Source organism: Abramis brama, assembly GCF_963993115.1.
Source record: "Abramis brama genome assembly, chromosome: 18".
Classification (NCBI taxonomy): domain Eukaryota; kingdom Metazoa; phylum Chordata; class Actinopteri; order Cypriniformes; family Leuciscidae; genus Abramis; species Abramis brama.
In genome coordinates, this window is record NC_139980.1 from 36,228,165 (window position 1) to 36,251,733 (window position 23,569).

At 45.4% G+C, this 23,569-nt stretch overlaps 1 protein-coding gene across 2 annotated transcripts in view; it reads right to left on the reverse strand.

Moving 5' to 3' along the window:
- Positions 1-23,569, reverse strand: part of plcb1l (phospholipase C beta 1-like) — a 157,009-nt gene that overhangs the window by 27,814 nt on the left and 105,626 nt on the right. For both annotated transcript variants that reach the window (XM_084090219.1, XM_084090220.1), the window contains exons 21-28: positions 18,762-18,926; positions 18,597-18,696; positions 18,407-18,511; positions 18,168-18,277; positions 14,043-14,175; positions 13,557-13,610; positions 9,617-9,812; positions 8,547-8,703 (exon numbers count right to left, since the gene is read on the reverse strand). In XM_084090219.1, coding sequence (XP_083946345.1) covers positions 8,547-8,703; positions 9,617-9,812; positions 13,557-13,610; positions 14,043-14,175; positions 18,168-18,277; positions 18,407-18,511; positions 18,597-18,696; positions 18,762-18,926 — 1,020 coding nt within the window. The remainder of the gene's footprint in view (positions 1-8,546; positions 8,704-9,616; positions 9,813-13,556; positions 13,611-14,042; positions 14,176-18,167; positions 18,278-18,406; positions 18,512-18,596; positions 18,697-18,761; positions 18,927-23,569) is intronic.

Consider the following 23,569-nt stretch of genomic DNA (forward strand, 5'->3'; position numbering starts at 1 on the left):
TCTGTGTGTGTGTGTGTGTGTGTGTGCACAGCTCTAGCTACAGCTATCTGTGTGTGTGTGTGTGTGTGTGCACAGCTCTAGCTACAGCTATCTGAGTGTGTGTGTGTGTGTGTGTGTGTGTGTGTGCACAGCTCTAGCTACAGCTATCTGTGTGTGTGTGTGTGTGTGTGTGTGTGTGTGCACAGCTCTAGCTACAGCTATCTGTGTGTGTGTGTGTGTGTGTGTGCACAGCTCTAGCTACAGCTATCTGAGTGTGTGTGTGTGTGTGTGTGTGTGTGTGTGTGCACAGCTCTAGCTACAGCTATCTGAGTGTGTGTGTGTGTGTGTGTGTGTGTGCACAGCTCTAGCTACAGCTATCTGTGTGTGTGTGTGTGTGTGTGTGTGTGTGCACAGCTCTAGCTACAGCTATCTGTGTGTGTGTGTGTGTGTGTGTGTGTGTGTGCACAGCTCTAGCTACAGCTATCTGTGTGTGTGTGTGTGTGTGTGTGTGTGTGTGTGCACAGCTCTAGCTACAGCTATCTGAGTGTGTGTGTGTGTGTGTGTGTGTGTGTGCACAGCTCTAGCTACAGCTATCTGAGTGTGTGTGTGTGTGTGTGCACAGCTCTAGCTACAGCTATCTGTGTGTGTGTGTGTGTGTGTGTGTGTGTGTGTGTGTGCACAGCTCTAGCTACAGCTATCTGTGTGTGTGTGTGCACAGCTCTAGCTACAGCTATCTGAGTGTGTGTGTGTGTGTGTGTGTGTGCACAGCTCTAGCTACAGCTATCTGAGTGTGTGTGTGTGTGTGTGTGTGCACAGCTCTAGCTACAGCTATCTGAGTGTGTGTGTGTGTGTGTGCACAGCTCTAGCTACAGCTATCTGTGTGTGTGTGTGTGTGTGTGCACAGCTCTAGCTACAGCTATCTGTGTGTGTGTGTGTGTGTGTGTGTGTGTGTGTGTGTGTGCACAGCTCTAGCTACAGCTATCTGTGTGTGTGTGTGTGTGTGTGTGTGTGTGTGCACAGCTCTAGCTACAGCTATCTGTGTGTGTGTGTGTGTGTGTGTGTGTGTGTGTGTGTGTGTGTGCACAGCTCTAGCTACAGCTATCTCTGTGTGTGTGTGTGTGTGTGTGTGTGTGTGTGCACAGCTCTAGCTGCAGCTATCTGTGTGTGTGTGTGTGTGTGTGTGTGTGTGTGTGTGTGCACAGCTCTAGCTACAGCTATCTGTGTGTGTGTGTGTGTGTGTGTGTGCACAGCTCTAGCTACAGCTATCTGAGTGTGTGTGTGTGTGTGTGTGTGTGTGTGTGTGTGTGTGTGTGTGTGCACAGCTCTAGCTACAGCTATCTGAGTGTGTGTGTGTGTGTGTGTGTGTGTGTGTGTGTGTGTGTGTGTGTGTGCACAGCTCTAGCTACAGCTATCTGTGTGTGTGTGTGTGTGTGTGTGTGTGTGCACAGCTCTAGCTACAGCTATCTGTGTGTGTGTGTGTGTGTGTGTGCACAGCTCTAGCTACAGCTATCTGTGTGTGTGTGTGTGTGTGTGTGTGTGTGTGTATGTGCACAGCTCTAGCTACAGCTATCTGTGTGTGTGTGTGTGTGTGTGTGTGCACAGCTCTAGCTACAGCTATCTGTGTGTGTGTGTGTGTGTGTGTGCACAGCTCTAGCTACAGCTATCTGAGTGTGTGTGTGTGTGTGTGTGTGTGTGTGCACAGCTCTAGCTACAGCTATCTGTGTGTGTGTGTGTGTGTGTGTGTGTGTGTGTGTGTGTGTGCACAGCTCTAGCTACAGCTATCTGTGTGTGTGTGTGTGTGTGTGTGCACAGCTCTAGCTACAGCTATCTGAGTGTGTGTGTGTGTGTGTGTGTGTGTGTGTGTGCACAGCTCTAGCTACAGCTATCTGAGTGTGTGTGTGTGTGTGTGTGTGTGTGTGCACAGCTCTAGCTACAGCTATCTGTGTGTGTGTGTGTGTGTGTGTGTGTGTGTGTGCACAGCTCTAGCTACAGCTATCTGTGTGTGTGTGTGTGTGTGTGTGTGCACAGCTCTAGCTACAGCTATCTGTGTGTGTGTGTGTGTGTGTGTGTGTGTGTGTGTGTGTGTGTGCACAGCTCTAGCTACAGCTATCTGAGTGTGTGTGTGTGTGTGTGTGTGTGTGTGTGTGCACAGCTCTAGCTACAGCTATCTGAGTGTGTGTGTGTGTGTGTGCACAGCTCTAGCTACAGCTATCTGTGTGTGTGTGTGTGTGTGTGTGTGTGTGCACAGCTCTAGCTACAGCTATCTGTGTGTGTGTGTGCACAGCTCTAGCTACAGCTATCTGAGTGTGTGTGTGTGTGTGTGTGTGTGTGCACAGCTCTAGCTACAGCTATCTGAGTGTGTGTGTGTGTGTGTGTGTGCACAGCTCTAGCTACAGCTATCTGAGTGTGTGTGTGTGTGTGTGCACAGCTCTAGCTACAGCTATCTGTGTGTGTGTGTGTGTGTGTGCACAGCTCTAGCTACAGCTATCTGTGTGTGTGTGTGCACAGCTCTAGCTACAGCTATCTGAGTGTGTGTGTGTGTGTGTGTGTGTGTGTGTGTGTGTGCACAGCTCTAGCTACAGCTATCTGTGTGTGTGTGTGTGTGTGTGTGTGTGTGTGTGTGTGTGCACAGCTCTAGCTACAGCTATCTGTGTGTGTGTGTGTGTGTGCGCACAGCTCTAGCTACAGCTATCTGAGTGTGTGTGTGTGTGTGTGTGTGTGTGTGTGCGCACAGCTCTAGCTACAGCTATCTGTGTGTGTGTGTGTGTGTGTGTGTGTGTGCGCACAGCTCTAGCTACAGCTATCTGAGTGTGTGTGTGTGTGTGTGTGTGCACAGCTCTAGCTACAGCTATCTGAGTGTGTGTGTGTGTGTGTGTGTGTGTGTGTGTGTGTGTGTGTGTGTGTGTGTGCGCACAGCTCTAGCTACAGCTATCTGTGTGTGTGTGTGTGTGTGTGTGTGTGTGCACAGCTCTAGCTACAGCTATCTGAGTGTGTGTGTGTGTGTGTGTGTGTGTGTGTGTGCGCACAGCTCTAGCTACAGCTGTCTGAGTGTGTGTGTGTGTGTGTGTGTGTGTGTGCGCACAGCTCTAGCTACAGCTATCTGTGTGTGTGTGTGTGTGTGTGCGCACAGCTCTAGCTACAGCTATCTGTGTGTGTGTGTGTGTGTGTGTGTGTGTGTGCACAGCTCTAGCTACAGCTATCTGTGTGTGTGTGTGTGTGTGTGCACAGCTCTAGCTACAGCTATCTGAGTGTGTGTGTGTGTGTGTGTGCACAGCTCTAGCTACAGCTATCTGTGTGTGTGTGTGTGTGTGTGTGCACAGCTCTAGCTACAGCTATCTGAGTGTGTGTGTGTGTGTGTGTGTGTGCACAGCTCTAGCTACAGCTATCTGAGTGTGTGTGTGTGTGCACAGCTCTAGCTACAGCTATCTGAGTGTGTGTGTGTGTGTGTGTGTGTGTGTGTGTGTGTGTGCACAGCTCTAGCTACAGCTATCTGAGTGTGTGTGTGTGTGTGTGTGTGTGTGTGTGTGTGTGTGTGTGTGCACAGCTCTAGCTACAGCTATCTGAGTGTGTGTGTGTGTGTGTGTGTGTGTGTGTGCGCACAGCTCTAGCTACAGCTATCTGTGTGTGTGTGTGTGTGTGTGTGCACAGCTCTAGCTACAGCTATCTGAGTGTGTGTGTGTGTGTGTGTGTGCACAGCTCTAGCTACAGCTATCTGAGTGTGTGTGTGTGTGCACAGCTCTAGCTACAGCTATCTGAGTGTGTGTGTGTGTGTGTGTGTGTGTGTGTGTGTGTGTGCACAGCTCTAGCTACAGCTATCTGAGTGTGTGTGTGTGTGTGTGTGTGTGTGTGTGTGTGTGTGTGTGTGTGCACAGCTCTAGCTACAGCTATCTGAGTGTGTGTGTGTGTGTGTGTGTGTGTGTGTGTGCGCACAGCTCTAGCTACAGCTATCTGTGTGTGTGTGTGTGTGTGTGCACAGCTCTAGCTACAGCTATCTGTGTGTGTGTGTGTGTGTGCACAGCTCTAGCTACAGCTATCTGAGTGTGTGTGTGTGTGTGTGTGTGTGTGCACAGCTCTAGCTACAGCTATCTGTGTGTGTGTGTGTGTGTGCACAGCTCTAGCTACAGCTATCTGAGTGTGTGTGTGTGTGTGTGTGTGTGTGTGTGTGCACAGCTCTAGCTACAGCTATCTGTGTGTGTGTGTGTGTGTGTGTGTGTGTGTGCACAGCTCTAGCTACAGCTATCTGAGTGTGTGTGTGTGTGTGTGTGCACAGCTCTAGCTACAGCTATCTGTGTGTGTGTGTGTGTGTGCACAGCTCTAGCTACAGCTATCTGAGTGTGTGTGTGTGTGTGTGTGTGTGTGCACAGCTCTAGCTACAGCTATCTGAGTGTGTGTGTGTGTGTGTGCACAGCTCTAGCTACAGCTATCTGAGTGTGTGTGTGTGTGTGTGTGTGTGTGTGTGCACAGCTCTAGCTACAGCTATCTGAGTGTGTGTGTGTGTGTGTGTGTGTGTGTGTGTGTGTGTGTGTGTGTGTGTGTGTGTGTGTGCACAGCTCTAGCTACAGCTATCTGGGCATCGACATCAGCGCTTCGGAACGCTTCGGTCTGGCTGTCAAGACACTGAGTGAAAAGGCTCGGAGGGCTTTCTATGCTATAAAGTCACGATGTGGACACTTAAAATTACCCATTAAAACCTGGATAAAATTATATAATTTAATAATAAAACCAATTATTTTATATGGATGTGAAATTTGGGGACCAGTACTAAATTTAAAAAATTGGGATAAAACATCAGTAGAAAAATTACAATTGGAAATTGGCAAAAATATTTTAGGGGTTCACAGAAACACGTCCACTGCCGCCTGCAGGGCTGAGCTAGGCCTGTACCCGCTGAACATCGAGATCCAGAAGAGATGTGTTCAGTTCTGGCATCATCTCCATCAGTCTGACCCAGAGTCAGTCCAATATAAAGCCCTCCTCGCCAATGAAACCTCAGCAGAACCTCATCCTCTGAACACACTCGCTCTCCAACTCGTCCATCAGAATATACTCCCCATCGACTACAGCTACAACCCCAAAACTATTGTTAAAGAAATCCACAGAAATCTAAAAGTCACTCATGATGAATCACTAAAAGCACATTTTGCCCTCCAGAATAAACTCCAATGTTACTCGACCCTCAATAGAACCACTAAATTGGCCAGTTATCTATTTATTAAACATTTGAAAGAAAGACAAATCCTCTCCAAATACAGATTAAATGACCATGATCTAGAGATAGAGAGAGGAAGACGTAGACTAACATGGACAGAGAGAGAGCAGAGGATCTGTAGACACTGTGACCTACAGCACATCAAGGGTGTGTGTGTGTGTGTGTGTGTGTGTGTGTGTGTGTGTGTGTGTGTGTGTGGACAGAGAGAGAGCAGAGGATCTGTAGACACTGTGACCTACAGCACATCGAGGGTGTGTGTGTGTGTGTGTGTGTGTGTGTGTGTGTGTGTGTGTGTGTGTGGACAGAGAGAGAGCAGAGGATCTGTAGACACTGTGATCTACAGCACATCGAGGATGAGGAACACTTTCTGCTCTTCTGCTCTAAATACACCAGTATAAGAGAAACCTTTCTGCCCAGATTTGAAATCTTGATTCCATCATTCTTTGAACTGAGTGACACTGAGAAAATGTTCTTCTTACTGGAAGAAGATGATAGTACAGCTGCACTAGCGGCTAAATATGTGTTAGCTATTCACAACGCCAGAGTCAGCTAATTCTCTAGAGAGACCCACTGTATTTATTCATTTATTAGGATAGATTGTGTTTATTTATCTATTTATTTATATTTACTATGCTACATATGAAATGATCTATACTTATATGTTTTGTTTGTTTGTTTATATTATTGTTTGTTATTTATATACTGTATAATATGTTGATGCTTTGGCAACATTGTGTTACACAGTCATGCTAATAAAGCTAATTTGAATTGAATTGAATTGAGAGAGAGTGAGTGAGTGAGTGAGTGAGTGAGTGAGTGAGTGAGTGAGTGAGTGAGTGTGAGAGTGAGTGAGTGAGTGAGTGTGAGAGTGAGTGTGAGAGTGAGTGAGTGAGTGAGTGTGAGAGTGAGTGAGTGAGTGAGTGAGTGTGAGAGTGAGTGAGTGAGTGAGTGAGTGAGTGAGAGAGTGAGTGAGTGAGTGAGTGAGTGAGTGAGTGAGTGAGTGAGTGAGTGAGTGAGTGAGTGAGTCAGTGAATGAGTGAGTGAGAGTGAGTGAGAGTGAGTGAGTCAGTGAGTGAGTGAGAGAGTGAGAGTGAGTGAGTGAGTGAGTGAGTGAGTCAGTGAGTGAGTGAGTGAGTGAGAGTGAGTGAGTGAATGAATGAGTGAGTGAGTGAGTGAGTGAGTGAGTGAGTGAGTGAGTGAGTGAGTGAGTGAGTGAGAGTGAGTGAGTGAGTGAGTGAGTGAGTGAGTGAGTGAGTGAGTGAGAGTGAGTGAGAGTGAGTGAGTCAGTGAGTGAGTGAGTGAGTGAGAGAGTGAGAGTGAGTGAGTGAGTGAGTGAGTGAGTCAGTGAGTGAGTGAGTGAGTGAGAGTGAGTGAGTGAGTGAATGAATGAGTGAGTGAGTGAGTGAGTGAGTGAGTGAGAGTGAGTGAGTGAGTGAGTCAGTGAATGAGTGAGTGAGAGTGAGTGAGTGAGTGAGTGAGTGAGTGAGTGAGTCAGTGAATGAGTGAGTGAGAGTGAGTGAGTGAGTGAGTGAGTGAGAGTGAGTGAGTGAGAGTGAGTGAGTGAGTCAGTGAGTGAGTGAGTGAGTGAGAGTGAGTGAGTGAGTGAATGAGTGAGTGAGTGAGTGAGTGAGTGAGAGTGAGTGAGTGAGTGAGTGAGTGAGTGAGAGTGAGTGAGTGAGTGAGTGAGAGTGAGTGAGTGAGAGTGAGTGAATGAGTGAGTGAGTGAGTGAGTGAGTGAGTGAGTGAGAGTGAGTGAGTGAGTGAGAGTGAGTGAGTGAGTGAGTGAGTGAGAGTGAGTGAATCATGCTCATTAGAAACAGATGTCTCTTTGAGATCCTTCTATATATTGTTTTGGTAAGTTTTATTTTATTTTTCTTGTCATATTATTTATTTATTTATATTTATTTTATGATTGTGGGTGGATCTTGGGCTTTGTTGTAAACATTTATACACATTAAATAAATAAAGAATCACAAAAAAAAGAAAAAAGAAACAGGAGTCTCTTACAGTTGTGAAAAGTCAGTTCTACTACAAGATGACAAGAAACCTTGACAAACATCGAAAGTGTTCATACTAACCTACCCTACCTAGTTAAAGCCCTAACCAGTATAATGTGATTAAGGTTAGTTAAAGCTCATGTAAAAGCAACACAACTAACTCGAGGCCTGCATGTGCAGTACGATTCGGTTCTTTTAATCAAACATTCACAAAAGATTCACAAATGACAATTTAATAAAATTTAATTTTGTGTTGTGGGTACAAGTGAATCACTGCAAAATGTTGGTAAAATAGCCAAATAATCCAATTAAAGTAGTAGTTCACTTTAAAATGAAAATTAGCCCATGATTTACTCACCCTTAGGTCATCCTAGGTGTATATGACATTCTTCTTTTAGACAAATATTCATCATAAACAAACTCCACTAATAAAGACCTTCTGAAGCAAAGCGACGAGTCTGTGTAATAAAAATATCCATATTTAAAACTTTATAAAGTAAAATAACTAGCTTCCGGCCAAACGAACATACGGATTCGACTTAAGTCTAAGCACAACTATGCGAGTAATGCGACGTACTGTATATTACGTATATTTATACGTATATTAACGCTACGCCATGACGCACTACGCTACTTCTGATGTCATGAGTTGCGTAAGTTGTGCTGTAGGCGTAAGTAGACTGAGTATGTTCGTTTGGCCGGAAGCTAGAATTTTACTTTGTAACGTGTTTAATATGAATATCTTTCTTACACAAACGCATTTTATGATGGAAAGATGCACTTTTATGATGGATAGATGCACTTTTATGATAGACAGATACACTATTATGATGGATAGATTCACTTTTATGTTGATAGATGCAATTCACTTTTATGATGGATAGATTTACTTTTATGATGGATAGATTCACTTTTATGATGGATAGATGCACTTTTATGATGGATAGATTCACTTTTATGATGGATAGATGCACTTTTATGATGGATAGATGCAATTCACTTTTATGATGGATAGATGCACTTTTATGATGGATAGATGCAATGGATAGATGCACTTTTATGGAATTCGAAACAGAAATGGCCATTCAATGCCATTATAAAGCTTGCCATTATAAAGACAGGACATTTTTTTATATAACTCCGATTGTATTCGGAGTTATATAAAAGAAAGAAAAAAATGAAAATAAAAGAAAAATGTCATATACACCTAGGATGACTTGAGGGAGAGTAAATCATGGGCTAATTTTCATTTTAAAGTGAACTACTCCTTTAACGGCAGGACGCATGTGTACAGATTTGTGTGCACATCTCAGTCCCTGTATTCCCCACGGAGTCTCCTATAATGATCAGACAGTAGTCACCAGTCTGACGTGCTCTCGCTTGAGGTACTTCTCGCTGTAGAACTGCTCCTGTCTCAGCGTGAGGAGCTGCTGCTGCTGCTGATCCTTCAGTTCACTGAGTTTCTGACATCTCTCCTGCTCCAGCGCCATCAGATCCGGATCCTGATGGGAGACGCTCCTGCAGGGACACGAGCGTTCAGACCCACAGAACCAGCGCAAACACAGGCCCACCTCACCAAATTCACTGAACTCACCCAACTCACCCAGCTCACCCACCTCACCCAGCTCACCCACCTCACCGAACTTACCCAGCTCACCCACCTCACCCAGCTCACCCACCTCACCGAACTTACCCAGCTCACCCAGCTCACCGACCTCACCCAACTCGCCCAGCTCACCCACCTCACCGAACTCACCCAGCTCAACCACCTCACCGAACTCACCCAGCTCACCCACCTCACCGAACTCACCCAGCTCAACCACCTCACCGAACTCACCCAGCTCAACCACCTCACCGAACTCACCCAGCTCACCCACCTCACCCATCTCACCCAGCTCACCCATCTCACCCAGCTCACCCAGCTCACCCAACTCACCCATCTCACCCACCTCACCCACCTCACCGAACTTACCCAGCTCACCCACCTCACCCAGGTCAACCACCTCACCGAACTTACCCAGCTCACCCAGCTCACCCACCTCACCCACTTCACCCAGCTCACCCACCTCACCCAGCTCACCCACCTCACCGAACTTACCCAGCTCACCCAGCTCACCGACCTCACCCAACTCGCCCAGCTCAACCACCTCACCCATCTCACCCACCTCACCCAGCTCACCCACCTCACCCATCTCACCCAGCTCACCCAGCTCACCCACCTCACCCATCTCACCCATCTCACCCATCTCACCCACCTCACCCACCTCACCCAGCTCACCCATCTCACCCAGCTCACCCAGCTCACCCAGCTCACCCAGCTCACCCATCTCACCCACCTCACCCACCTCACCCACCTCACCCACCTCACCCACCTCACCCACCTCACCCACCTCACCCAGCTCACCCAGCTCACCCAGCTCACCCAACTCACCTCTTTTGCAGGGCCGACCTGCGCCGCAGGAACTCACTCAGCAGATGCTTCTGTTTCGATGCATGTTCGTTGATCAAGTCATTGGTTTTCTTGTTGTGTTTCTTCATGAGCTCTTTTAATTCCTTGTACTGCCTCTTCTGTTCCCTCGAATAACCCTTCAACTGTTTCAGTTCATCTACAGTCTGAGCGTCCACCTCTGTCAAGCACACACACACACACACACACAAGGTGACCAGACGTCCTTGTTTTCTGGGGACATTAACCTGCCATTATTGTCAAATATCAAAAGAAACATCATTATCGCTTTCAAGGTAGTAGCATTCTAGCTATTCATGTTAAATTAAAGTAATATTGTTTGTATGTGCTTTATAACAGGGTACGGGATTGTTTTGCACAAGTTTAAACGTCCCCAAAAGTTCTGCGGTCACAGCGCAGTAATTTACACTCATCTTAAATATATATATATATATATATATATATATATATATATATATATATATATATATATATATATACACACACACACACTATATTGCCAAACGTATTGGGAAAACCCTCCAAATCATTGAATTCAGGTGTTCCAATCACTTCCATGGGTAACTTCCATGGGTTAAAATCAAGCACCTAAAATCAATGCACACTGCTTCTCCAAACATCTGTGAAAGAATGGGTCGTTCTCAGGAGCTCAGTGAATTCAAGCGTGGTACCATGATTGGTTGCCACCTGTGCAATAAGTCCATTTGTGAAATTTCCTCACTATTAAATATTACACGGTCAACTGTTGTAGTGGTATTATAACAAAGTGGAAGCAATTGGGAACAACAGCAACTCAGCCATGAAGTGTTTGGCCACTTAAAAACCCAGAGCGGAGTCAGAACATGCTGAGGCTCACAGTGCGCAGAAGTAAATGGCTACAGACCTCCAAACTACTGTGGCCTTCAGATTAGCTCAAGAACAGTGTGTTGAGCTTCATGGTATGGGTTTCCATGGCCGAGCAGCTGCATCCAAGCCTCACATCACCAAGTGCAATGCAAAGCTTGGGATGCAGTGGGGTAAAGCGTGAGATGCAGTGGTGTAAAGCATCGGATGCAGTGGTGTAAAGCGTGGGATGCAGTGATGTAAAGCAGTGGTGTAAATATTGGGATGCAGTGGTGTAAAGCATGGGATGCAGTGGTGTAAAGCGTGGGATGCAGTGGTGTAAAGCATGGGATGCAGTGGTGTAAAGCGTGAGATGCAGTGGTGTAAAGCATCGGATGCAGTGGTTTAAAGCGTGGGATGCAGTGATGTAAAGCAGTGGTGTAAAGATTGGGATGCAGTGGTGTAAAGCGTGAGATGCAGTGGTATAAAGCATCGGATGCAGTGGTGTAAAGCGTGGGATGCAGTGGTGTAAAGCATGGGATGCAGTGGTGTAAAGCGTGAGATGCAGTGGTATAAAGCATCGGATGCAGTGGTGTAAAGCGTGGGATGCAGTGATGTAAAGCAGTGGGATGCAGTGGTGTAAAGCGTGGGATGCAGTGGTGTAAAGCGTGGGATGCAGTGGTGTAAAGCGTGAGATGCAGTGGTGTAAAGCATCGGATGCAGTGGTGTAAAGCGTGGGATGCAGTGATGTAAAGCAGTGGGATGCAGTGGTGTAAAGCGTGGGATGCAGTGGTGTAAAGAGTGGGATACAGTGGTGTAAAGCGTGATATGCAGTGGTGTAAAGCATCGGATGCAGTGGTGTAAAGCGTGGGATGCAGTGGTGGGGTGCAGTGGTGGGGTGCAGTGGTGTAAAGCGTGGGGTGCAGTGGTGTAAAGCGTGGGATGCAGTGGAGTTAAGCGTGGGATGCAGTGGTGTAAAGCGTGCGATGCAGTGGTGTAAAGCATCGGATGCAGTGGAGTAAAGCGTGGGATGCAGTGGTGTAAAGTGTGGGATGCAGTGGTGTAAAGCGTGGGATGCAGTGGTGTAAAGCGTGAGATGCAGTGGTGTAAAGCATCGGATGCAGTGGAGTAAAGCGTGGGATGCAGTGGTGTAAAGAGTGGGATGCAGTGGTGTAAAGCATGGGATGCAGTGGTGTAAAGCGTGGGATGCAGTGGTGTAAAGCGTAGGGTGCAGTGGTGTAAAGTGTGGGATGCAGTGGTGTAAAGCATGGGATGCAGTGGTGTAAAGCATGGGATGCAGTGGTGTAAAGCGTGGGATGCACTGGTGTAAAGCGTGGGATGCAGTGGTGGGGTGCAGTGGTGGGGTGCAGTGGTGTAAAGCGTGGGGTGCAGTGGTGTAAAGCGTGGGATGCAGTGGAGTTAAGCGTGGGATGCAGTGGTGTAAAGCGTGCGATGCAGTGGTGTAAAGCATCGGATGCAGTGGAGTAAAGCGTGGGATGCAGTGGTGTAAAGCGTAGGGTGCAGTGGTGTAAAGTGTGGGATGCAGTGGTGTAAAGCATGGGATGCAGTGGTGTAAAGCATGGGATGCAGTGGTGTAAAGCGTGGGATGCACTGGTGTAAAGCGTGGGATGCAGTGGTGGGGTGCAGTGGTGTAAAGCGTGGGGTGCAGTGGTGTAAAGCGTGGGATGCAGTGGAGTTAAGCGTGGGATGCAGTGGTGTAAAGCATGGGATGCAGTGGTGTAAAGCGTGGGGTGCAGTGGTGTAAAGCGTGGGATGCAGTGGTGTAAAGCGTGGGATGCAGTGGTGTAAAGCGTGCGATGCAGTGGTGTAAAGCGTGGGGTGCAGTGGTGTAAAGCATGGGATGCAGTGGTGTAAAGCATGGGATACAGTGGTGTAAAGCGTGGGGTGCAGTGGTGTAAAGCGTGGGATGCAGTGGTGTAAAGCGTGGGATGCAGTGGTGTAAAGCGTGGGGTGCAGTGGAGTAAAGCGTGGGGTGCAGTGGTGTAAAGCATGGGATGCAGTGGAGTTAAGCGTGGGATGCAGTGGTGTAAAGCGTGCGATGCAGTGGTGTAAAGCATCGGATGCAGTGGAGTAAAGCGTGGGATGCAGTGGTGTAAAGAGTGGGATGCAGTGGTGTAAAGCATGGGATGCAGTGGTGTAAAGTGTGGGATGCAGTGGTGTAAAGCGTAGGGTGCAGTGGTGTAAAGTGTGGGATGCAGTGGTGTAAAGCATGGGATGCAGTGGTGTAAAGCGTGGGATGCACTGGTGTAAAGCGTGGGATGCAGTGGTGGGGTGCAGTGGTGGGGTGCAGTGGTGTAAAGCGTGGGGTGCAGTGGTGTAAAGCGTGGGATGCAGTGGAGTTAAGCGTGGGATGCAGTGGTGTAAAGCGTGCGATGCAGTGGTGTAAAGCGTGGGGTGCAGTGGTGTAAAGCATGGGATGCAGTGGTGTAAAGCATGGGATGCAGTGGTGTAAAGCGTGGGGTGCAGTGGTGTAAAGCGTGGGATGCAGTGGTGTAAAGCGTGGGGTGCAGTGGAGTAAAGCGTGGGGTGCAGTGGTGTAAAGCATGGGATGCAGTGGTGTAAAGTGTGGGATGCAGTGGTGTAAAGCGTGGGATGCAGTGGTGTAAAGAGTGGGATGGAGTGGAGTTAAGCGTGGGGTGCAGTGGTGTAAAGAGTGGGATGCAGTGGAGTTAAGCGTGGGATGCAGTGGTGTAAAGCAGCCGCCATTGGACTCTAGATTAGTGGAGGCCGATGGACGAGTCTGGGTTTGGCGGTTGCCAAGAGAACAGTACTTGCCTGACTGCATTGTGCCAAGTGTAAAGTTTGGTATAGGGGGGATTATGGTGTGGGGTTGTTTTTCAGGGGTTGGCCCCTTAGTTCCAGTGAATGGAACTCTGAATGCTTCTGCATACCAAGACGTTTTGGACAATTTCATGCTCCCAACTTTGTTGGAAGAGTTTGGGGATGCTCCTGTTCCAGCATGACTGCGCACCAGTGCACAAAGCAGGACCATAAAGACATGGATGAGGAGTTTGGTAACATCTGAGATCAGAACAAACCGTGACACACTGCAGAGCCGTACCTGTTAAAACACTCTGAACGACATCCTCAGGCCTCACAGAGGGTTTGAGCGACCCTGAAACACACAGAGAGACGATGAGCTGATGATTCAGCGGCGCTGGACACTGGTCACACACACACACACACACCTGAGGACGGAGTCTGCTGACTGACACACACACCTGAGGACGGAGTCTGCTGACACACACACACACAAACACACACCTGAGGACGGAGTCTGCTGACACACACACACACACACACACACACCTGAGGATGGAGTCTGCTGACTGACACACACACCTGAGGACAGAGTCTGCTGACACACACACACACACACACACACACACACCTGAGGACGGAGTCTGCTGACACACACACACACCTGAGGATGGAGTCTGCTGACTGACACACACACCTGAGGACGGAGTCTGCTGACACACACACACACACACACACCTGAGGACGGAGTCTGCTGACACACACACACACACACACACACACACACCTGAGGATGGAGTCTGCTGACTGACCACAGAGGGTTTGGGTGAGACGCAGTCGTGGTTCAGCCCGTTCTCTGGTGCCGCCGCTGGGTTCGGGTCAGTCGTGACCTCTGACACTAGATCACCTCCTCCATTCATCTGCACCAATCAGAAGACAAACAATAAAACACATACAGATCTATAGGTGAACCACAGCAGACGTGAGAAAGACTGAACTGAACCATGACGATGATGATCATGAATGCGGAACGGGTAATTTTCAGGGTGAATCATTCATTTATGATGACAGGAGTATCATAATTACTAATCATTTTATAGAACTCATAATGAACCAACGGAGAACTAGAATCTACATTATACTTTAATATATCCATGGCTTTAATGGTCTTTTCTAGGACTGGAAATTACCATGTGCATCCTGGACTGTTACCAACGGCTCACAGAAAACCAAGACGGTTTTAGTGTTAAATCAAGCTTCAACCAGATGAAACTACGACATATAATAATCAAAAACGGTCATACCTTCATGTCTGTCCAGAGTGTGTAAATATACCGATGGAAACCCACTCTCAGCATGACTAAACTGATCCTTAACTCAACTGCTCAAACACTAGCTTTCACCTGTCAGTCTGACTCTGCGGGGTTATAACTGCGGCACAAACCGTTGCTAGCGGATCTCGCTGATTCAGCTGGACTGAGAGAGAGAGGAACACTCTCAAAACCAACATCAAGATATAAAACGAAATTATACTTCTTATTTTAATCCGTTCCCTCATCTGCTGTCATTTTGATTGAAGAGCCAGTATTCTCTCTGATGTATGAGGGAAAAAAGTTTTTTGAGAGCTGAAAAAGTCAGCAAATCATTTCTAATTAAGTCAAGCTTTTATCAGGTTTTATCTAGTTTAAAGAGATCTTATTCCAGAATAATAGACGACTGGAACAGTCATGTAGTTTCAGTGTGAACCCTGAAAAATATTCAGCTAAATGAACTAAGAGAAGAACTGAGCGTGTGCAGACTCAGAGAACATGCCTGTCGTCATAGAGACACAGACACGCCTGGCAACTGTACTGCACTTAAACACACACACGCCATTGCCGCGCATTAGGCCGTGTAACACCAAACGATTTCCTACCGTAAATATATAAAACATTTATTTTTGTGAGTGAATGCAGCACAATCACGAACATAAATGGACAACTTTAAAGGAGATTTTCTCAATGTTTAGATTTTTTTGTACCCTCAGATTCCAGATTTTCAAATAGTTGTATCTCGGCCAAATATCATCCTATCATAACAAACCATACATCAATGGAAAGCTTATTTATTAATTTATTAATTATTATTTCAGGTGATGCATGAATCTCAATTTCCAAAAATTGATCCATGTGACTGGGTCGCAGTAGTAGTGACGTCATAGGCTGTCGCCGGCCAATAGGAATGCCGTGATTAGATGAGCGTTTCAGACACCGGTTCATGCGGAGGGGTTAGGTAACGCACCTGAAGTCTCTCACCGTCAGTTAAACGCACCTGAAGTCACTCACTGTCAGTTAAACGCACCTGAAGTCACTCAACACCAGATAAACGCACCTGAAGTCACTCAACGCAAGTTAAACGCACCTGAAGTCACTCACCGCCAGATAAACGCACCTGAAGTCACTCACCGTCAGTTAAACGCACCTGAAGTCACTCAACGCCAGATAAACGCACCTGAAGTCACTCAACGCCAGTTAAACGCACCTGAAGTCACTCACCGCCAGTTAAACGCACCTGAAGTCACTCACCGTCAGTTAAACGCACCTGAAGTCACTCACCGCCAGATAAACGCACCTGAAGTCACTCACCGTCAGTTAAACGCACCTGAAGTCACTCACCGCCAGTTAAACGCACCTGAAGTCACTCACCGCCAGTTAAACGCACCTGAAGTCACTCAACGCCAGATAAACGCACCTGAAGTCACTCAACGCCAGATAAACGCACCTGAAGTCACTCACTGCCAGATAAACGCACCTGAAGTCACTCACCGTCAGTTAAACGCACCTGAAGTCACTCACCGTCAGTTAAACGCACCTGAAGTCACTCACCGTCAGTTAAACGCACCTGAAGTCACTCAACGCCAGATAAACGCACCTGAAGTCACTCACCGTCAGTTAAACGCACCTGAAGTCACTCACCGTCAGTTAAACGCACCTGAAGTCACTCAACGCCAGATAAACGCACCTGAAGTCACTCACCGCCAGTTAAACGCACCTGAAGTCACTCAACGCCAGATAAACGCACCTGAAGTCACTCAACGCCAGATAAACGCACCTGAAGTCACTCACCGTCAGTTAAACGCACCTGAAGTCACTCAACGCCAGATAAACGCACCTGAAGTCACTCACCGCCAGTTAAACGCACCTGAAGTCACTCAACGCCAGATAAACGCACCTGAAGTCACTCACTGTCAGTTAAACGCACCTGAAGTCACTCAACGCCAGATAAACGCACCTGAAGTCACTCACCGTCAGTTAAACGCACCTGAAGTCACTCAACGCCAGATAAACGCACCTGAAGTCACTCAACGCCAGATAAACACACCTGAAGTCACTCACCGTCAGTTAAACGCACCTGAAGTCACTCACCGCCAGTTAAACGCACCTGAAGTCACTCACCGTCAGTTAAACGCACCTGAAGTCACTCACCGCCAGTTAAACGCACCTGAAGTCACTCAACGCCAGATAAACGCACCTGAAGTCACTCACCGCCAGTTAAACGCACCTGAAGTCACTCAACGCCAGATAAACGCACCTGAAGTCACTCACCGTCAGTTAAACGCACCTGAAGTCACTCACTGTCAGTTAAACGCACCTGAAGTCACTCACCGCCAGATAAACGCACCTGAAGTCACTCAACGCCAGATAAACGCACCTGAAGTCACTCACTGTCAGTTAAACGCACCTGAAGTCACTCAACGCCAGATAAACGCACCTGAAGTCACTCACCGTCAGTTAAACGCACCTGAAGTCACTCACTGTCAGTTAAACGCACCTGAAGTCACTCACCGCCAGATAAACGCACCTGAAGTCACTCAACGCCAGATAAACGCACCTGAAGTCACTCACTGTCAGTTAAACGCACCTGAAGTCACTCAACGCCAGATAAACACACCTGAAGTCACTCACCGTCAGTTAAACGCACCTGAAGTCACTCAACGCCAGATAAACGCACCTGAAGTCACTCAACGCCAGATAAACGCACCTGAAGTCACTCACCGTCAGTTAAACGCACCTGAAGTCACTCACCGCCAGTTAAACGCACCTGAAGTCACTCAACGCCAGATAAACGCACCTGAAGTCACTCACCGCCAGTTAAACGCACCTGAAGTCACTCAACGCCAGATAAACGCACCTGAAGTCACTCACTGTCAGTTAAACGCACCTGAAGTCACTCACTGTCAGTTAAACGCACCTGAAGTCACTCACCGTCAGTTAAACGCACCTGAAGTCACTCACCGCCAGTTAAACGCACCTGAAGTCACTCAACGCCAGATAAACGCACCTGAAGTCACTCACCGTCAGTTAAACGCACCTGAAGTCACTCACCGCCAGTTAAACGCACCTGAAGTCACTCAACGCCAGATAAACGCACCTGAAGTCACTCACTGTCAGTTAAACGCACCTGAAGTCACTCACCGTCAGTTAAACGCACCTGAAGTCACTCACCGTCAGTTAAACGCACCTGAAGTCACTCACCGCCAGTTAAATGCACCTGAAGTCACTCACCGCCAGTTAAACGCACCTGAAGTCACTCACTCACCGTCAGTTAAACGCACCTGAAGTCACTCACTGTCAGTTAAACGCACCTGAAGTCACTCACCGCCAGATAAACGCACCTGAAGTCACTCACTCACCGTCAGTTAAACGCACCTGAAGTCACTCACTGTCAGTTAAACGCACCTGAAGTCACTCACCGTCAGTTAAACGCACCTGAAGTCACTCACCGTCAGTTAAACGCACCTGAAGTCACTCACCGCCAGATAAACGCACCTGAAGTCACTCACCGTCAGTTAAACGCACCTGAAGTCACTCACCGCCAGATAAACGCACCTGAAGTCACTCACCGTCAGTTAAACGCACCTGAAGTCACTCACCTGCTCTCCGTCGGCCTGCTCCTCCTCCTGTGTCAGAGCCGCCAGCTGATTGGCTCTCTGCTCCATCAGACTGACATACAGGATGGGATTGGACAGAGCCTCGATCACATCTGACACCACAAACACAGTCAGGACATGAACTCTGAACTCTTTCAGAAGAACTCATGAGCATATATGAGTCTTAACATACAAAAATGAAATGCTACAAACAACCTGTTTATTTGGCTCTTGTAATGTACCTGCGAAGGTGTCTGGGACGTAATCCTTGACCTCAGTGTAGACGAACACAGACGACAGCGTCAGCGCTTGGTTCTTCTCGTTCCTCAGACTGATGTAATGATATCCTGCAGCAGAGAGATGCGCTCTTTACCCATCAGCCACTGCACCGCAATGCCGGTTCACATCGAGAGAAACGAAAGAGATACTTGCCAGGTCGGATGGCACACACTGGAATGATGCGATGGCCGATACATCTCCCGTTGTCTTCGTACACGGCTATTCTCAGTGACGCGAGTGTGGGAAGAACCACCTGAAACAAACGGCTCATCAAAATCAGACTGTTTGACTGATGATTTAGTGTTTGTTCACACATACTCTTTTGAAGACCATCGGCTCTTCATCCCACACTGGATTGACGGCATTGCTTTGGGACGTCTTGGTCTTGAACGCTTTCCGTTTGGTGTCCACCGGCAGGCCATACATTTCCACCTCCACGTAAACACCGACTTTCTTATCAGACAGGAACTGAGCGGAGATGATCTGTTCAAGACATGGGAATCTCATCAACACTGTGAGGAAGATCCCAGACATTCACTCTCAATCTGATGGATTCGGCAGAAAATCATGATGCACTGAAATGAACATTGTGCAAACGTGCTGGATTTAAACGAGTCTTTCGTTTCAGCCAGTGTTCTACAGTCATAGTGTATATGCAGAGATTACAGCAAATGCCCATCGGTGTGATCTTTCAATAACAGAGACTCGGACAAGTTTTAAAAACATTTGTCAAGTACACTGACTACTACTGTATAGAAAAAAATACAGGTAACTAAAAATACTGTTATTAAAGTTTCCAGGTGTACCTCCTAGTGCAAGCTTAAAGACACAAGATTCTAGTTATCCTAGTTAATATCATATTCTTATTGATGTTCAATACTCCTACAGTTCAGATTAATGCACTTAAGATGTAGCTATGGCTTGGGTTTTAGAGAGTTTTTTATGAGGCGGCACCCTATGAAGAGATTAGACTCAAGCAAAGGACTGAACCATAATGACAGATAGGTGATTAAGGAACGTAATGATTGTTTTAAGGTATTTAAAAGGGATAGAAAATTATAAAGGGATTATAATTTTGAGCAATTTAAATCTAAAAGAAATGAGGTAAGAGATTAGATAAAAGAAGCTAAGGAAACTTTTTTAAGGACAAGGTGAACTGAAGCAGGACATTCAAAAATGATGGAGAGTTTTGAATGATTTAGGGTATAGGAGAAAGACCAAGGTCAAAGGCTCTAGAATAGGTATCAATGTAGATGGAAGACTGATGTCTGATCAGAAGAAGGTAGCAGACTATTTTAATAATTTTTTACTACTGTTGCTGAAAAACTGGTAAACGAGCTTCCAGCTCGAACTGGGATTTTTAATGATGAATTAGTCAAGGAGTATTATGCAGAATGTGGTGTTATTCCGGGTGGTTTTTCGTTTACTTAAGTAAAGGAGAGTAATGCTTTTAAGAAGTTAAGGGATCTCAAACGTAGTACAGCGACAGTGTTTAATAATATTCCAGCGTAGTAAATTAAGGATTCAGCTAAAGTTATTAGCCCTATGGTTACTCATATTATAAATCTCTCAATTACACAAGGAAAGGTTCCCAAGGAGTTAGAAAAAGCAAGTGCTGGAAAAGATTATGTATGATCAGGTTGAAGATTATATCTCTAATTTTAATATATTGTATGAGTTTCAATCCAGTTTTAGGAGGATGCACTCTACAGAGACAAAGATATTGTTATCTATCATATATATAAAATATATCTAATATATCAAAATAAATGGATAAAGGCAAGTTAAGCGGGATGATGTTGCTGGATTTGCAAATGGCATTCGATACAATTGATCACAGACTAGTATTGTGCTTCTAAAAGTAAAAGCATTGGGGTTTAGTGATAAGGCCTGTGAATGGATCAAGTCTTACCTTGTAAACAAGTGTCAAACAGTGGATTTAAATGGGGTGTTTTCTGATTGTTTGCCCATTTCAGGCAGAGTTCTGCAGGGGAGTGTTTTAGGCCCATTATTTTTTCGGCTCTAATGAACTTTTTTTTATATGCAGATGATGCAGCAATAATTGTTTCACAAATAGGAAAGAAATGTTGAAACTGAGTTAAGTAGAGAGATTGAAAGGGTCTTCAAATGGTTTATCAATAATAAGCTTTCTTTACACTTGGGAAAAACTGAATCTATATTATTTGGTTGCTGCTAAATTGAAAAAAAGCTCCAGATTAGAGGTAAAGGTTGAAGATATGATCGTTACATCTTAACAGTGATGCAGGGTTATATTGAAAGCACATTCACAGTTACTTCTAAACGATGAAAATTTTAGAGAACTTGGTTTTTTAAAAGTTGAAAAAAGGGAAATTTTTCTTAAATTGGTGTTGCCATTTAAAATAATAAAGCAAAGAGCTCCAAGGTACCTGACAGACTATTATGTTCTTGTGAAAGATGTGCATGGTCTTTCCACAAGGGGGAGCAGCACTGATATTTATCTTTGTAGATATAAGAGTTTAATGGGGATGGATTCCTTTTTATATACTAGTGCTATAGCCTGGGATTATTTACCTTCTTGTATAAAGCAGATACAAATTGAAAGAGTTTTTAGAAAGGAAATTAAAAAATGGCTTTTATATCATTAATTTAAAAGGTCATGTATTATGAGATGTTGAACTTGATCGTGACTTCTCTCCATTTATGATCTGTTCTTCTATTTTGTAAACAGAGGAACACAATGGAAATACGCCTTTGGCTGTTTGTATATATTATTCTCAACAGTTTTGAAATGTTGTATGATCAATTCCTTGTACAATTTTTTTAAAAATCTTGTCTAATCAACCAATTAGACAGACCCCCTAAACAGATTTTTATGAGCTCTTTGAAATGTTTTTTTGTAAGCGTATGTACAGTATGGAGAACGAATGTATCATTATGGGTGATTTTAACACAAATGTACTACAGCCTCGTAGTGGTAGCTTGAAAGAATCTCTTTTAGAGCAGTCATTAACCTGTAAATCTATTGCTGACAAAATATTATTCAAGTGTGCCGGTAAACTGAAATTCCTGTATCGCAGGACAGGGCATCTAGAGTTTTCTATCAAGAAATTATTGGTTGTATCACTGATTCAATGTCATTTCGATTATGCATGTTCTGCTTGGTACTGAGGATTATCAGTTAAACATAAAAATAGACTGCAAGTGATGCAAAATAATGTTATCCGCTACCTGTTAAATGCACACACACCTACCTTTATGCTTTTAAAGGTGCAGTGTGTAAGTTTTAGCGGCATCTTCTGTGTTGTACGTCAGACGCATCACACACATGACCAGCGTCGGCCAATAGTGAGCCTACGTGTGACGTACAACACAGAAGCGCTACGCAGTTATACTACGTGAAAAAACTAGAGGCCCAGAGAGAAGGAAATCAATAGTGGAATAAAGTCGTTATTTTTGTTGTTTTTTGCGCACAAACAGTATTCTCGTCGCTTTATAAACTTAAGATTGAGCCACTGTAGTCACTTGGACTACTCTGATGATGTCTTTATTAGCTTTCTGGACATGGACAGTATACCGTACATACACAGAAAGCTCTCGGACTAAATCTAAAATATCTTAAACTGTGTTCCGAAGATGAACGGAGGTCTTTACGGGCTTGGAACGACATGAGGGTGAGTCATTAATGACATAATTTTCATTTTTGGGTAAACTAACCCTTTAATTATTCAGTAAAACCACGTTATTGCGATTGTTATTTTTACTTGTTCATCATTGTGTTAGTCTTTTATTCACTGACTTTACTAGGGATGGGAATTGATAAGATTTTATCAATATCAATGCCACTTGACGATTCTGCTTATCGATCCAATTCTTTAACGATTCTCTTATCGATTATTGATAGCACTGTGTGTAAAAATGTAGTCATGCTTTTCAAAAAAACAAGTGGTTTTATTTATTTTAAAGCTTAAGCTTGAGTAAGCAAACTGTACTTTTAATGTAATTTATGTAATAAATAGAACCTTATTGTAAAGTGTTACTGATTAGTTACACACAGATTCAGACGTCTCCTGAGTTCACTGTTGGAAAGATCAGTTGTTTTAACCATTCATTAAAATTAATCAGTTCAAAGGAGCCATTAGTTTGTGAATTGGACGTGTCATGTGCGTTGTGTGATTATCCCAGCAGAAGGACATGGACATCCAAGATTTGTGTCAACACAGAAAACATTTCATCACTGTATAGTTTTTTTCATTTAATTAAAGTGTTGTTTTATGTCAGCTGAATGTGCGGAATGCTTTTCAGAGAAGATAAGGCAACTTATTTAGCACAATTCACACCCAGCGGTAATTCAGAAAAAAAAAAAAATCTCCAAATGCTCCACATGAAACTTTGGTCTTGAGAGAGTGCGTGCGTGTGACCGGGGCTCTCTCTCTCTCTCTCTCTCTCTCTCTCTCTCTCTCTCTCTCTCTCTCTCTCTCTCTCTCTCTCTCTCTCTGCTCGTTCTTTCAGTTAAACATGCGCCCTGTCACAAGTGAAGCAGTTCATCTACATTACTCACCGATCAAATAAGACTTTGGCGGGACAAAAATTCGCTTTGGCGGGAGCTAAAACAAGTTCAATGCAGGAAAAACCCTGTTATTGCAAACGGCATAATTTGTCTCGTTTAGTAAAATAAAGCCAAGCTTTAGATCGCCTCTTCCTCTCCATGATTACGTCCTCTGCTCAAATCAAATCGAAATAGCTAAGATTACGATGTCCGAGGCGTCGTTCAGACAGCATGTTTTTCTCCACGTTTGCAGAGTCAGGGACAACCTGAGTATTCTGCTGCGTCTTTTTCTGCTGCTTCTCATTCAAGTTAGTGACGAAACGCGCTCTGTAGCGCTGTTTGTTCGCTGTTTGTTCGCTGTCGGCTACGGTAGAAACATGACGTCACAATATGTCGACCTTCATAGAAAGGGGGTGCCCGCGGTTATGTAGATATAAATTACTCATTCTAAGGTAATAAAAACATAACGGTTCATCAAGTAAGGTCTTTATACACTACTGAAAACATAGTTATGGATCTTATATTGCATTTCTGTCAATAGATCCTCAGAAATATTACACATTGCACCTTTAAGAGGGTAGGACTGCTGCCAGTACAT